Source organism: Mus musculus, chromosome 4 (assembly GCF_000001635.26).
Source record: "Mus musculus strain C57BL/6J chromosome 4, GRCm38.p6 C57BL/6J".
Lineage (NCBI taxonomy): Eukaryota > Metazoa > Chordata > Mammalia > Rodentia > Muridae > Mus > Mus musculus.
The window spans coordinates 139,457,496-139,471,545 of record NC_000070.6 but is presented as its reverse complement, the minus strand read 5'-3'; the positions used below and the strand labels follow the sequence as shown (position 1 = coordinate 139,471,545).

Sequence of the window (14,050 nt, the reverse complement as noted above, 5' to 3'; positions counted from 1 at the left end):
CACAGGGGCAGGAAGCTCTGCAGAGCACGAGTTTGGGTCATCTGGAAAGTGAGCTGAAGGAGCAGGCTTGGTACTGCAATCTCTCATTGGCGCCAAAGCTCCCTGTCCATCGTCTGCAGCCCACACTGCTTACCAGGTTCAGAGTCCCCAGCATGACATTCAGAGTGTTCGTCTCCAGCTTGACCAGCTGCTGCCGGTTGACTTTGACCTTCACACAGTAACTGAAGAGCTTCAGCAGCACCTGCAAGAGAAGCCAGCCCAGAGGTCCACGAGAGCATCCGGGAGCAGACGGCATACAAGCCACAGCCACAGAAAAGGGTCTGGGCCAGTGCTGATCAACCTTCCTAGTGCTGCAACCCTCTAAGACAGCTCCTCATGGCACGGGGACCCCAACCCCCTAATACAGCATGGCATGGGGACACCAAAAATAACATTTTTGTTGCTACTTCATAGCTGTAATTTTGCTACTGTTATGAACTGTAATGTAAATCTCTGAGATGCAGGAAAGCTGGTATGTGACTCCCGAAGGGTCTTGACCCATGGGCTGAGAACCACTGCTCTAAGTGACTTCTCAATTAGCAGGCACTCCTCCTGAAGAGCAAGGAGAGGTGATCCTGGGCTCTCATTCCAGGTCACCATCTTAAGTGGCAACATTCTCCCGAGTGATTCTTAATAAATCAGGTGGTGTTCCATTATCCCAGGGAAACCCAGCACCAATCTAATCTCTGAACTAGCAGCAGACAGAAAACCCTGGCACACACAGCCTATGGAGGCCTAAAACCAGGTAGGCCATCTGAATAACACGAGAGTGTTTGTCCTTGTAAAGCTCACAAGGTAGACATTAGTGAAGTCTCTGTGGTGACTTTGGAATGCCCTGACTAGTGAGACAGATGACCCTCTAAACAGCAGCCAATGACGGAGAAATGAGTTACGTTACAAGAATAAAGGCAATCGTAAACCAACAATGACTGGCACAAGAGCAGTTACAGGGGAGAAACAGTCATGGTTCCTGAGACCTGAAGAGGTACCGGAGAAGACCGCCACAGCCCAGATCTAAGGGAGCCGGCCAGGAAGAGAGCAGTGGGAGGCTTAGCTGTCCAAGGTGTGGTGAAAGCCAGCACTAGTCCCTGCTGTACCACACTGCCCTCTAGTGTCAAGTGGCTTAATGACCTCAGCTTCTCGGAGAGAGCCTGGTCCTGTCATACTGCCCACAACTCACTGTTAGAAGGTGGCGTCCCTGCTTAAAATCTTTGACTCCTGCCAGTCTGTTCAACATGCACTGCAGACCCCCACACTGGGCCATCACACCGGCCATTCTGTACACTTCCTCTTCATCTTCTTCTTCATCTGGGAGAAAAGGGAGACCAGAGGAGCACAAGTTCAAAATGGGAGTAAGTGCTTAGATCAGAACACACAGCCCTCTCCTGGGCTGAGGGCATACAGCCCTTTCCCCGGGCTAGAACTAAGGTCATTACTATAACCGACCTGTACTCACTCCCTTAGGGGCCTTGCTCAAGGCTTAAGTCAACTACAGTTTTCTGCCATTACAGCAAAGCCCTAGCAAATACCACTGAGAGCCAAGGTGGAGAGAAGTCTGAACACAAGCCTGCTAACTGCATCTTTCCGACAGCCTGAACGGTTTCATCCCAATAGGGAATCGGCCCACAGATGCCTGTCTTCCTCCCCGACAACTGTGATGCAGAGCACAGGCTACTGTACTCTGGGACATGCTTGCTCTGGCCTGAGTCCAATATGCAGCATCATATATGGAGAGGGCCATACCTGTGGTGGAGTCCAGGGACTCGATAAACTCCTCGGTGGCATCGCCCAGGAGCCCCCGCATTCGATAAACAATCCTCATGGGCTCTCCCTAAGCAGAGAAAAGTTGGAAAGGTAGACATGAACAGGCCTAGAAACCACTGTAAGCCTTCACCCTGGGACCTGCTCAGTGCCTTGGTGATGTGAGCCTCCATCTCTCTAACAAGACAGGGACTGGAAGTCTCTGAGACGCAAAGGCTGTAATTCACATGTGGAAGAGACTCACTCGGTTCAGTGCCTGCTGCAGGCCAGGCCCCGTGAGAAGCGCTGCAGCAGACACACAATCCTACTGGATTCCATTGGAGCACTGGGTAAGCAAGCGCTCCAACAGCTACTTCCTAGGCTAGAAGTAAAGGCTCAATTCTAAGACTGTGCTGATCTCAGGAAGAGTTCTCTCAGCCCACAGAGGATCATAATCCAAAGGACACAGGACAAACAACTGTATCTGAACCAAAGAATGTAGTACACATTTCAGGCACGCAGAGCACGTCTCTGCCCACAGACAGCAGGCTCTCTCTTCATCACAGAGATAAGGAGGAATTAACCAGCAGCTTAACACACACAGCCTGCACGGGACAGGAGGGAGCTGCTGGGAGAGGCTGCCTATGCCAGGCATCAAAGCTGCGGCCTGCAGAGGTCCAGCCTCAGTTCAGAGAAAAGCAGAGGCACAATGTCACGCATGCCTCCCTGAAGCTGTCTGACCGAGCTGACAAAATGATGGACCTCTCCAGACAGGAAGGAAAGCCACAGCAGCCACACAAGGCCATGGTGATTAACAGCAGCTCCACTTGGCCAGTCTTGAGGACAGAAAGGCAGCCCACCCACCCACAGCTCCTGCAGAGAAAGCAAGCACATACCTCATTGGTCGCACACCACACCTTCTTGTAAACCTCAGCCACGGGAAGGTCCAGACTGATAATTTTATTGTTCACCAGGAGCTGGAAAATAGAGGATTATGACAAGGCTCACAGGCTACCCTTGTGGCTCATCCCTGGGCTCTGTCGACGCTCACCCTCTAGGGAAATGCATGTGTATGCATAAAACCCAACCCAGCACTTTGTGCACAATGTTGGGGGACAGACCCTTAGCCCACCGTGGACTCCAGCTTAGCTCCAACTGAAGACCTTTCACCTTGAGCACCAGAAAAATCACCTTTGCCTTGAGTCATATGGGTGATAACACCAGACTCAAGAAGTCTGCAAGGCTCTGGTATTAACAGGGTCTATGACCAGTACTCATGTACCGGTGTCAAAACACCATGATTCCTGAGGCTCCATTAACCTGCAATCTCTAGAAAACTCTGCCAAAAGCATTGGTGACAAAAGCCTACTACTGCTCCAACCAACAACCATCAAGCACACTGCTGTTCCATGGCAGGACCGGTCACAACCCTCGTCATCCTTGCAGCAGGAGAGGCAGGAAGATGGGACCCATCAGTGGACTTTACAGACTAACTTCCTGCGTGCTTAATCATTGGCTCAAAGCTGTGCTCCTGTTGAGTGACCAGTGCAGTCCAGCTCTTACCTCCATCCCACTGTCATCCTCCAGAAGAGCCACTAGGTCACAGTCCTGGCAGATCTTGTTCTTTATGTCCCTCATAAGAGGCCCAATGCCTGGTTCATTGCTGCTATATGGGTTTCCGGGCATCCTGCCCTGTAGAAAGTCCTCTTGCTGGGGGTCCTTCTCCAGGGTCACGAAGAACTCCGTGACTTCATTCTCCTCCTAAAGGATCAAGAGGGACGTGTGGGACGGGAGTGCTGACTGAGCAGTTCTGTGGGCACGTCAAGTGTACCATGCCCACACGTTAAACATGGTAACCAGCAAGTGGCCAGAGACCATGGAGATCACTCAAAACACCATCTGAGCAGCCTGAAGATCACGCACTCCTCACAGGTTAACGAGAGAGCGCCTGACGGCCAGGGAGTCTGGTGAGATGTGGACCAGTCTGAGGCCAGGCAAGTCACTGGACACTTGGAGCAAGAGGGGCTTCTTTCTCTCCGTGACGTGCTCAGACAGGCCAGCCCTGATGCTCGTTAGTCAGTAACTAAGGACACTGTCGTTCAACAAGAAAGGTCTCTGAGGAAAGACACACATGTGCTGTGCATGCATGAAGAACCCAAGGCACAGAAGAGGAAGAGGATGGCAATACACACAACTCTACCCCAGAAATGCTGCTGCCCCTGCAATGGGAAGTGAGGCCTAATTTTAAGAATGGCTAATCTTGGCCTTCAGGTAGAAAGACCACTGGCTTCCATCATTAGAGGAGGGAAATTAGGAAGCTGCACCTACTCTTTGTCAGTGGACCTGGTGATAAAAATACTAAATTATCCTCCATGTGGGAGAGTCGCTGAGGCTGACATGTGCGGGCTGTGGGGAGCAAACACACTGCTTACAGGGTAGATGATGCTGCACAGCCTCTCAAAGATGAACACGGGAGTCCGGTAGTCATCCAGATTGTAGCGCTTTGCTGTCTCAATGCACACAGCCATGAAGGCCTTGGTTTCAGACTCTGTACCTGCCAGAAAGCAAAGCAGCAGAGTTAGGGAAGAGCCTCACCGCCATGAGCAGAGCTGAGACAATGAAACTCCATGTTCTACACTGTAACATCAACAACACTCAGTGAGGAGCCCTCCAGCCCAGACCAAACCACGCGCTTGCTCTGCTTTCTCTGGGAGCAAGGCTTCCCTGAAGGAGAAGAACTAGCATCCCTTTGCCAAAACAGGCTCTCAAAAGCAACGCAGGACTTCCCTTTTGGGCAGTCAGGCAGATGAAGCTGGCTAGCATAACTTTTCACTCCTGCCACTTGAAAACAAGTTCAAACAAACTATCAGTGAACTATTACACTAGTGCAGAATAAAAGCCCACAGAAGGAAAGAATTCGGGGCCTCAGAGAAGCAGGGTCCACAGCAGTTTTGGTCTGAAGCTTCAGTTTTCATGGCCTGTCAGGAGCCCAGTGCTGGACAGAGTCCTAGGTCAGCTGAGCTGAAGAGCCAGAAGGAAGCAGCCAGCACCGCTCTGGTCACCACCTGCTCCCTCGGCAGCACAGCTAGAATCACTTTCTCTTTTCCACAACCACATAACTGAAGGCAAACTGTCCTTCCTTACGATCAAGGTAATGGGGGAGCAAGTAAAGCTGTCTCCTCCCACATGCGGCACCCAAACTCCACGCTCCCTCAAAGGCTGAGGAAGTTGGATGAAAGAATGCCACGGATAGCCTAGGGGCCTTATACTAGGGGCCTTATAGAAGCAGCAGTCACAAACCCGAGCGGAGAAGACCAGCTTGCATGGGGCCTAAAGAATGTTTTTTCTCTTCTTTGCTTTTATTGATTTTCACTACTATGTGTAGATATTTGCATGTGCACCTTTGGAGGACAGGAGGATGCTGGATCCCTTGAGAGTGGTCATGAGCTGTCTAACATGGATGCTGGAACCAAAGCTGGGCCCTGTAAAAGCAGCAAGTGCTCTTGAGCACTGAGCCATCTCTCCAGCTCCTTTCTTGGTTTTGTCTGTAGCCCAGGCCAATCTTCCTGCCTCAACCTCCCAAGTGCTGGGTTAACAGGCAGGTATTATCATTCCTTGCTTCTAAAGAATTTCCACAATAAACTTCGGAAATAAGAAGTCACAACTCTGCCAGGCAGTGGTGGCACATGCCTTTAATCCCAGCACTTGGGAGGCAGAGGCAGGCGGATTTCTGAGTTTGAGGCCAGCCTGGTCTACAGAGTGAGTTCCAGGACAGCCAGGGCTACACAGAAAAACCCTGTCTTAAAAAAAAAAAAGTCACAACTCCAAATCATAAAATATCAATTTGAGAACACCATCTAGGAACTAGAAAACATAAATGGGCCCTAGGAACTTTAAACTTTAGAGTAACAGAATGATGGATCAGGCACAAATATGCATCATAAACATGAAGTTTCTTGGCTACAAAATCTAGAGCAGATTAACAGGATGAAGGGTGCAGGAGAGACGGGATGAGAGCAGGGTGGTGCTACGGAGAACATCAAGGCCACTGATACGAGACAATGAGAGCATCCCAGATGATTGGAGACACCAGCCCGAGACCTCCACCCATTCCTCTGTAGGAGCTCAACACAGGAAAAGCACCTCTGAGCCCAGCTCTAGGACTAACACTAAGCACCACACTCTTGAGACAGACTCCTCTCCCACACCTGAGCTCTGTCACCATCTGGTGCCATGGTACTAGGAAACGACATTTATGCGCATCTATCTCCCCAGCTCCACGCCTCCCGATGGGGTTACCTGTGGTCATGTCCTCCAGCATCTCCAGCAGCATGTCCTGGGTCTCGTCGATGAGCTTGGTCCTCTGCAGCACCAGCTTCCGCAAGCACAGGTACCCATTCAGCACAGTGCCCACTAAGCGGCTCTTAAAATGCCTCTTAATGGATTCCACCTCTACAAAGGAGGAGAGAAGGCCTGCGGGGACAGGAAAAACCGCCGTAAGATCTGCAGGAGAACACAGAAGGCCGGTGCTATCCAAAGAAACAAGAAAATCAAAAAGTAAGGAGATGCCGAATGAGCCAAATGGCTGGCAGTGAAGAGCTCAAAAGTGCAGACCCATCTAGTAGGAGAAAAGTCCCAGAGAGAGAAGTCAACTGGCCCCAAGAGCAGAGGCTCAGGCCTCATACATCCCTGAGACACCCAGGGGAGGGGCTGGGTGGCTCTCTACCTGTGAGACTCTTGAGGGCATATCCCTGCTGCAGGTCTGTGCTCAGCGTGGCCTCCTCCAAGGCCAGCAGGCGGGCGATTTCCTAAACAGAACAACAAGCAGTGTGATAGGGCCGCCTCCGCTGCCATCCCAGGATGCAGCCCCCAGCAGAGGGGCACAAAAGCCACACATCCATTCTAATACTTAAAAAATGCCTTTCCAAGAGGCTAAAGAGGCTCAAGTATTGCTGGAGACCATTTACCCCAAAACAGCTCAGATACCCTCAACAGACTGCCACAGCCGTCCTGTTCCAGTAAAGTCTGGAACTTATTAATCCCCACAAGTGCGAGAAAGGACAAGTGGGGAGGGGCAGGGCACCTTGGTGATGAGGTTGCCCACGTAGGGCAGGACTCCGCGTGCAGCTAGGTAGACCTTCCAGTGGCACGAGGCGATGAGCTTCTGGTAGAGAGCCAGGTACTCTGCAGCACACTCCCCCGCAACGCTGAGCTCGTCCAGGTAACTGCAGTGGACGGACGGAGATGGACACCCTTAGAGAGCACGGCCCGAGAGCCAGGAGCTCCCTCCTTTGTATCTACTGTTCAGCCTCTCCTCCTCCTACAGGTGGACGGAGGCCATCTGAGAAACCCCACACTTCCCTCGCTGAAAGGATTCACAACACTTCAGGGAATGGCTGCCAAGCCTCTGAGCATCTGTGACTCCGTGCTCACTGCCTGAGGACTGCGGAGGACAATGAGTGACAATTATGTCTGTGCTCAGAGGCGCTCAACAAACACCCACTGCTGCTTTACCACTAATACCCTAAAGTGCTGGCTTCTGTGGCCGGGTTGGGATGGTTATTTATATACCACCTGGGGTACCTCCCAGCCCTGACCTGTATATTCACCTGAGAGCAAGGGAAAGGCATTCAACTATGCCAGCCACTGTCCCCACCCACCCTACAAGGTACCTGGTGAGGAGGTCAAGGACCTGCTGCTTGCGGCTGGGGACAGTAGCAAGAGCTTCCACGATGGTACAGGCTGCCTGCCTTGCTGCCTGTGTTGCTGGGGTAAAGAGTACCTGCCAGACACAGGAGAGGAAATGGGGCTGGCTCAGAGGACACCCTGTTTTTCTAGGCCCAGAGCATGAGATGACTTCTACCCATCCAGAATTCTGGAAATGTGTCCAGGCAAAGGGAAGGGCCACAGCACCAGCTAACGCGTCGCCCCTGGCTCTATGACATGCTCTAGTTTGCTCGTTTGAGGGAACAGGGTGGGATGTAAGAGAGGAGAGGACAGTTCTACTGTGACCTGTCCCTGTTGGTGAAGGGAAGTGACCAAAGTAGATGGAAAGCAGAGCAAAGCATGGAAGGCAGAAGGCACTCGCAAGGGACCCGTGAGAGGCCGCACCTGCCGCAGCCAGTTGTTGTGGCCCAGCTTGAGGTCAAGTGGGGTGGTCCTCTTCCCCCGCCGGCTCAGGAACTGTTTCCACCTCCACACGTACTTCTCGGTCAAGTAGAGACGGTGGAGCTCTGACTTGCTGGGGGATTTCCCATTGCCATCCACCCCTGCAAGGCAAAGGTGGAAGGCAGGGGTAAGTGTCAAAGCCTGGGGGAAGCAGAGGCTGCTGGGAGTGGCGGGAGGGAAGAGGCACACCTCGGATAGGCAGGCACTTCTTCCAGGCTTCGTATGATGCCTTGGGATCTCTCTTGAGCCACAGCTGAGCCTGGGCATGGATCTCATTGCAGTACGGTTTCACTGTGGTGAGGGCCTCCACGGGGACATCCTGGATAAGGGAGCAGCACAAGGTGAGAGTTTGCCAGCCAGAGGGCCCCTGCGTGGGATGGCACCGACACTCCAGGAGTGACGTAAAAAACACCATGCAGTTTTGATGGCCCAATAGGGACTCTCGCTATCTGCACCCACCTGAGGACTGAGCCACTGACTTGGAAGTGCTGGCTTCCTTCCGACAGCCACAAACATGTGGCTACATTTACTTGAGAATGAAAGTGGAGCTTTACTGCCCCCTTAGTCAAGACTCACTGAGCAACTTGCAAACTGAGACCACACAAAGTCCTGTCCTAGACACTAAGTCAGGCATCTTTAGATCTAAGGAGTTTACTCTGTCATTTGTTTTAAGTATCACTCCAGGTGGGCACTGCTTTGTATCTTAGAGATGAGGGAATGGAGGAACATAATTAGCTTGCCCATGTCTTCAGGGTCAGTTACCAGGGGAGAGAGCCGTATTTGACGGCAAGCCTGTGTTAGCACCCTGGATGTCCACTTATGCATGTGTGCAGAGCCTGTGCAGGTGCGGGGAAGGGCGTGATGCCTGTGGGAGTCACAGGCCGTCTGTTTCAGCTTCAAGGCCCTCACTCTGCTCTAGGCTTCTATGCTGTTGAGTTTATATTATTTCACACGTCCCCCAAATCCCAACCTACCTCTGCCGTACTAAAGCAGACTGGGGCTACACTAAAGTAAAGTCTGGTGCTCACCCAGCCCCACTGTCCCTGCCACCCCCTCAATGTCACAGCACCTTGTTCTTCTTGCTGGTTGGGGCAGGTGGTTTAATCAGCTTCTGTAAGATCCGCAGACACATGAGTGTGATATTCTCAACAACCACTGGCGTTTTGATGTTCACAGCCATGAGGAAAAGGCTGAGTGCTGGATGGACAGGAGTCACAGTCAGTACATGCGAGCCACCTGCCTCAGCAGGCTGCCCAGGGGCTCCCACCTCTTGCCCGGGTACCGGGATTGCACCTTTGTGTTCCTGAAAAGTGCCCGGCAGATGCCCCAAGCTCACCACATCGTAAGCGGAGTTCCCAGCAGCTGTCCTCCTTGGAGATGGAATCTGTCAGCAGCAGCATCTCATACTGAAGGCTGCTAGCCTGGAAAGCCAGCAGGACGAGGAGAATCAGTGGGGTCTTAATGAGTCTAGGGACCAGGGTAAACTCTGATTATAGGACCCCTACTAAAATCTCCAGTCATGGGTGTCCTACTAGGACAAAGAGACATGGGAGACCCTATACTACAAGTTTTAGTTGGGACATGAACTCTGCAAGCAGGCGGCTCTCTCCCACCTCGGTCTCCAACATGGCCTAGAGCAGGACCGTGAGGGAGAGGTCAGACAGGAGCTGGTCTGCTTACCAGGTCAGGATTAGCCCAGTGGCCCTTCAGTGCAGTGGAGACTTTGCCAATGATCAGGTCGTTCATTTGCTGGGTGGCCTCTGGGTTGTCTCTAAGGAAGCAAAGCAGGAGTCCCTGTTAGTCACAATGAAAGCTACAAGGCCCCTCTTTCCAACTACAGGCTTAGACTTTTCTACCTTCTTCCCAGGAGTAAACTACATCTTTAAGGGGGTCTCCAATGAGAGGAAACTACTACAGTCCCTTCTCTGAGAGACAGGGACAGAAGGAAGCTAAAAGCATCAACACGGGGGTCCACACTGCAGGCAGCAGGGCCCCAGAAGCTGCTGAGTCCACACTCAGTGTCACACTCAGGGCCCCATGTCACTTTCTGCACACAACCTCACTTCCCAGCTATGCACCTTCCTAGTAACAAAATGCACCCTCAAATGGCATCCAAGACCGTAGGACCTGCTCTGTTCCAGGTGCTAACCACTCCTTCCCCCTCTTTATGCTCCCCCTCCAGCTTTGCAGGCCTATCTACTTAGCATCTGGGCGCACGCCCATCTCAGCCTCTCCAGTAGCTTCTTCACCTGCAGCCCACAGCCTTGCTTCAAGAAAGCCTGTGCTCATGAGCCAGCTCAGAGAAGCCATCCTATACCCAACCACCAGCCCTGCTCTGGCTGAGTAACCTTATTTTCCAAAGTATCTGTCATTATTTATTGCAACCTTCCCCATCTAGAGCATAAGCCACTGCATGTTCACAGTGCTTAGTGTTCAGGACATGTTCAATGGGAGGACACAGCACAGCTTGTGAAAGGTATCCAGCACCTAAGATGGTCCAGATGTTATGCCACATAATAAGCAGTTTACACAAAACTGGGTATAAAATTCCTTAAGTACTCAACAGTACTTGAGTTAAAGTATTTTGTTTTTAACTACACACACACACACACACACACACACACGCATAACTGTGTAAGAGTTTCTGCAGCATATGTATAATGTCCAAGAAGGCCAGAAGAGGAGCCCCTGGAACTGGAGTTAAAGGTAACTGTGAACCACCCAATGTGGGTGTCTGGGTGACGAATTCCAGCTGCTCCCTGTAAATGGAATACATGTACTCTAGCTGGAGCCATCTCTCCAGCCCTGAATTACTGAAATTTGACCATGGTCACTCCATGTCTTTAAAGTATTTATTATTACTGGAATTTTTCGGATGAGTCTTTTGTCCAAGGCACAATGCGATGCCCAATGGCAGATGCTGAGCTAGTCCTTTCTGACCAGAATCTAACCACTTATCCCTACACCCCTTTTTTTTGAGTTTTTTTTTTTTTTCTGGGATATTGTTGAGTCCAAGGGTTCTTTCACTCTCTTCTCCTCCCTGACCAAGACCCAGAAGTTCCCTCAGGGCATACCACCTGCTCATAAGCAGACCACTCACAGGAACTGATAGCAGTGCTTCCCACAGCTACCCGCCTCCCATCTCCCTCCCACCCTCTGGGGTAAGCCAGCCAACCACTTGGCTCAACCCTGCGTCCACTGGTGCCGGCACCACCGCTGCTCACACCCACTGCAGCGGCAAGGAAGAAGCTCTGACCTGGTGAGGAGGCACATGAGCTGGCGGACCTCCTCTCGAATGGCTGCAGCGCCACGGCGGAGGTTGTAATCAAAGAGCTCTCGGATGAGGCCCTGGGAGACGAGGATGTGTCGCAGGGCTGGATTGGTGGCCAGGGCCCTCAGTAGTGTAATACAATGCTCCGTGACAGCTGAGGCACAGCCATAGCACTTGGTGGAGGAGGTGTGGCCACAGCCTAAGACAGACAAAGCACGGTACTGGCTGGCAGTAAACGTGGGCTGGACAGACGTCCGGGATGACTTGGTGGCTGCTTCTCTTTGCTGTAGATCATATTCCAACAGCTCTTTGCGTGAAGCAAAAACTTTCTAAGAATAGAAACAAGGAAATTGGCAAATTAAAAATAAGTAAATAAATAAATACATGAGAAGTGTGTATGATACAATTTATTCTTCTCAATAACCCTACCACTTATTTCTTTTATCCTCATTTAACAGGAGGGAACTGGCGCTCTGAATGACTGGCTTGATCAAGAACAAGGGCAGAACCAGAAATCAGAATAATCCCAAGCGCAAACTCCTCACTTGCCGCAAACACTTTAACACATTTATTCATTTATTTACTTTGTTTTCGAGACAGGGTTTCTCTGTGTAGCTCTGGCTGTCCTGGAACTCACTCTGTAGACCAGGCTGGCCTCGAACTCAGAAATCCACCTGCCTCTGCCTCCCAAGTGCTGGGATTAAAGGCATGCGCCACCGCCACCTGGCAACACTTCTTTCAAGGGTTAGGAAATCAGATCTCTAAGCAAAGGTCATCTGCAACTGAGTGGGCGGGGCTGCTGGCTGCTCTTCTGGGATGGGTCCTCTGCTGCTGGTCAGCATCCTACCCATAGAAACCATCCTAGCCACAGAACAGTCAAGGAAAACATGGCTGCCTGCAGCCGAGGTGCTCTAAACCTCCAGCCTGTAAACATGGCATCCGAGAAGAGGGAGCAGAGTTTTAGCATTATTTTTAAAAACCTGGAATCCCTCTATTAAGCAAAGATTTGTTGTCTACTAATGTCCATCCCACCTCCATTATGCTGTTTCTGACTGCAAAGAGATCTGACAAGTGGCCATCACCTGAGGGTGGGAGGAGCCACTGGTGCAGCTGCAGGGCCAGTGGGGCCCACTGGGCTGGACAGGGAGCCGGGATGGGGCGAGGGCTGCCTACCTGGATGATTTTGGAGAGCTCATCGAACGAGTTCTTACAGTCTCCACAATACTCTTGAGCCAGCTGCAGGATGTAGCGATTCACACTGGCTGAAGTGGAGCTGATGCCTCCCGCTGTTCCTGAGTCTTCCTGCAATCCCAGGGGGCCAAGTGTCAGACTTCCACCCTAGGGATGACCTCACTAAGGGCAGCCTTCCACTCTTGACCCAATACCCTCTGGCCTGGGAGCACCTGTGGCTTTTCTGGAGCTGCTTCATTCACTTTGCAGAGCAGGTTCTCCAACTGGGGCCGATGTCCCATGAGCTGATGGTACACGCGGTCAGCTTTGTCCAGAAGTGTGTTGATGTTGGAAACGGCCTACACCAAAAAGACAGGTACTTGAAGGAGGCAAGACTTTCCAGCTTGATTTTCCCTCCATGGCTTTAACTGCCTGTCACCTATGAGACATGGTCCCCATACAGACCAGGCACACAGCTCCATACTGTCCTTCAGAACAACCCTTAAAAGAAATATGCAATGTATACGAACTGGACTCAAACAATTTAGTGCTGACAAGCGACTCAGGGCAGATCACACAGACACAAAACAGCACAAGTGCTGTGAAAAATTCTGTCCTGTCTCCCTGTCACCCTGAACAGGCACCTCCTTTCTCTGCTGAGGCTAACCATGGGACAAAGGAGTACATGTCACCAGCTCCTCCTGTCCTTCTTAATCCTAACTAAGCTGCTCCTTACGGTGCTCATTTGGCACCAACAATGCTTCTCTAATTCCTATGTGCTATGAGCCTAGCACATCTTTGGTCACAGACCCATGTTTGCCGCTTTTCTCTGAGGCGCATTAACTGGGAGCTGAAGCTCAGTTCACCACACATCTCTCCTCCAAAGTTCAGAGCCAAGCAATGGTGGGCTTGATGCAGGCTTACCTTCTTCCGATCTTCTTCGTTCTCGATGGGATCCACTGCACAGCAAGGCTTGGCATAAAGCATGAAGTCAAAGCGGGCGTATTTACAGAAGCCACAAGCATTGCAGAGGAAGGGGTCCTTTTCATCATAGTTGATGGACCTGAATAACCAAAGTGCCCAGGTCAGTGGGAATAAAGGGTTAGGGTGAGAAGGAGGAGAGGCTATGCCCACTCTGGAAATGGCAGGAATTACTGAAGGGATAACAACCAACACATGAGAGGGTAAGAGCAGCCCAGTAAGTAGAGCAAACTCGTGCACGCATCCTCTTCCTCCTCCTCCTCCTCCCCACTTCTCCTCCCTACAGACCACTGTACAATTCCATAATCCCCTAACCACAGGGCACCAGGCAGGGACTTGCCCATCCTGAGAGTGCTACAGAAGAGAACACAGAACATGCTTGCCCAGGCCTGTAGGACCAGTCACCTGCACTTGTGACACTGGTATACATTCTCTCCACAGTTGCCACAGACGCCTGGGTTGGCGGGGACAGAGGCACTGCAGCGAGGACATTGAAGGGTCTCTGTGGAGGCCTGGTAGTTCTCATAGAAGTCTGCAAACTCGATCATCAGGTTAGAGGCCACGATGGGCAGAGGCAGGTCAATCTTGACTTCTGTCTGTCCGGGAGTCAGCTGAACTTTCTTGGCTTTGTGCCAGCGAGCTGGCCTAGGAGAGATAACAAAAGCTAAAGAGAAAAGCCTC

The 14,050-nt window shown here is 51.5% G+C and overlaps 1 protein-coding gene across 1 annotated transcript in view; it reads right to left on the bottom strand.

Moving 5' to 3' along the window:
- Positions 1–14,050, bottom strand: part of Ubr4 (ubiquitin protein ligase E3 component n-recognin 4) — a 108,875-nt gene that overhangs the window by 17,988 nt on the left and 76,837 nt on the right. The window contains exons 74-93 of the mRNA NM_001160319.1: positions 13,775–14,014; positions 13,313–13,451; positions 12,622–12,747; positions 12,392–12,520; positions 11,204–11,547; positions 9,628–9,718; positions 9,284–9,368; positions 9,017–9,144; positions 8,137–8,266; positions 7,891–8,048; positions 7,452–7,561; positions 6,863–7,004; positions 6,506–6,587; positions 6,079–6,252; positions 4,212–4,333; positions 3,343–3,540; positions 2,676–2,756; positions 1,783–1,870; positions 1,220–1,347; positions 134–241 (exon numbers count right to left, since the gene is read on the bottom strand). Coding sequence (NP_001153791.1) covers positions 134–241; positions 1,220–1,347; positions 1,783–1,870; positions 2,676–2,756; positions 3,343–3,540; positions 4,212–4,333; positions 6,079–6,252; positions 6,506–6,587; positions 6,863–7,004; positions 7,452–7,561; positions 7,891–8,048; positions 8,137–8,266; positions 9,017–9,144; positions 9,284–9,368; positions 9,628–9,718; positions 11,204–11,547; positions 12,392–12,520; positions 12,622–12,747; positions 13,313–13,451; positions 13,775–14,014 — 2,803 coding nt within the window. The remainder of the gene's footprint in view (positions 1–133; positions 242–1,219; positions 1,348–1,782; positions 1,871–2,675; positions 2,757–3,342; positions 3,541–4,211; positions 4,334–6,078; positions 6,253–6,505; positions 6,588–6,862; positions 7,005–7,451; positions 7,562–7,890; positions 8,049–8,136; positions 8,267–9,016; positions 9,145–9,283; positions 9,369–9,627; positions 9,719–11,203; positions 11,548–12,391; positions 12,521–12,621; positions 12,748–13,312; positions 13,452–13,774; positions 14,015–14,050) is intronic.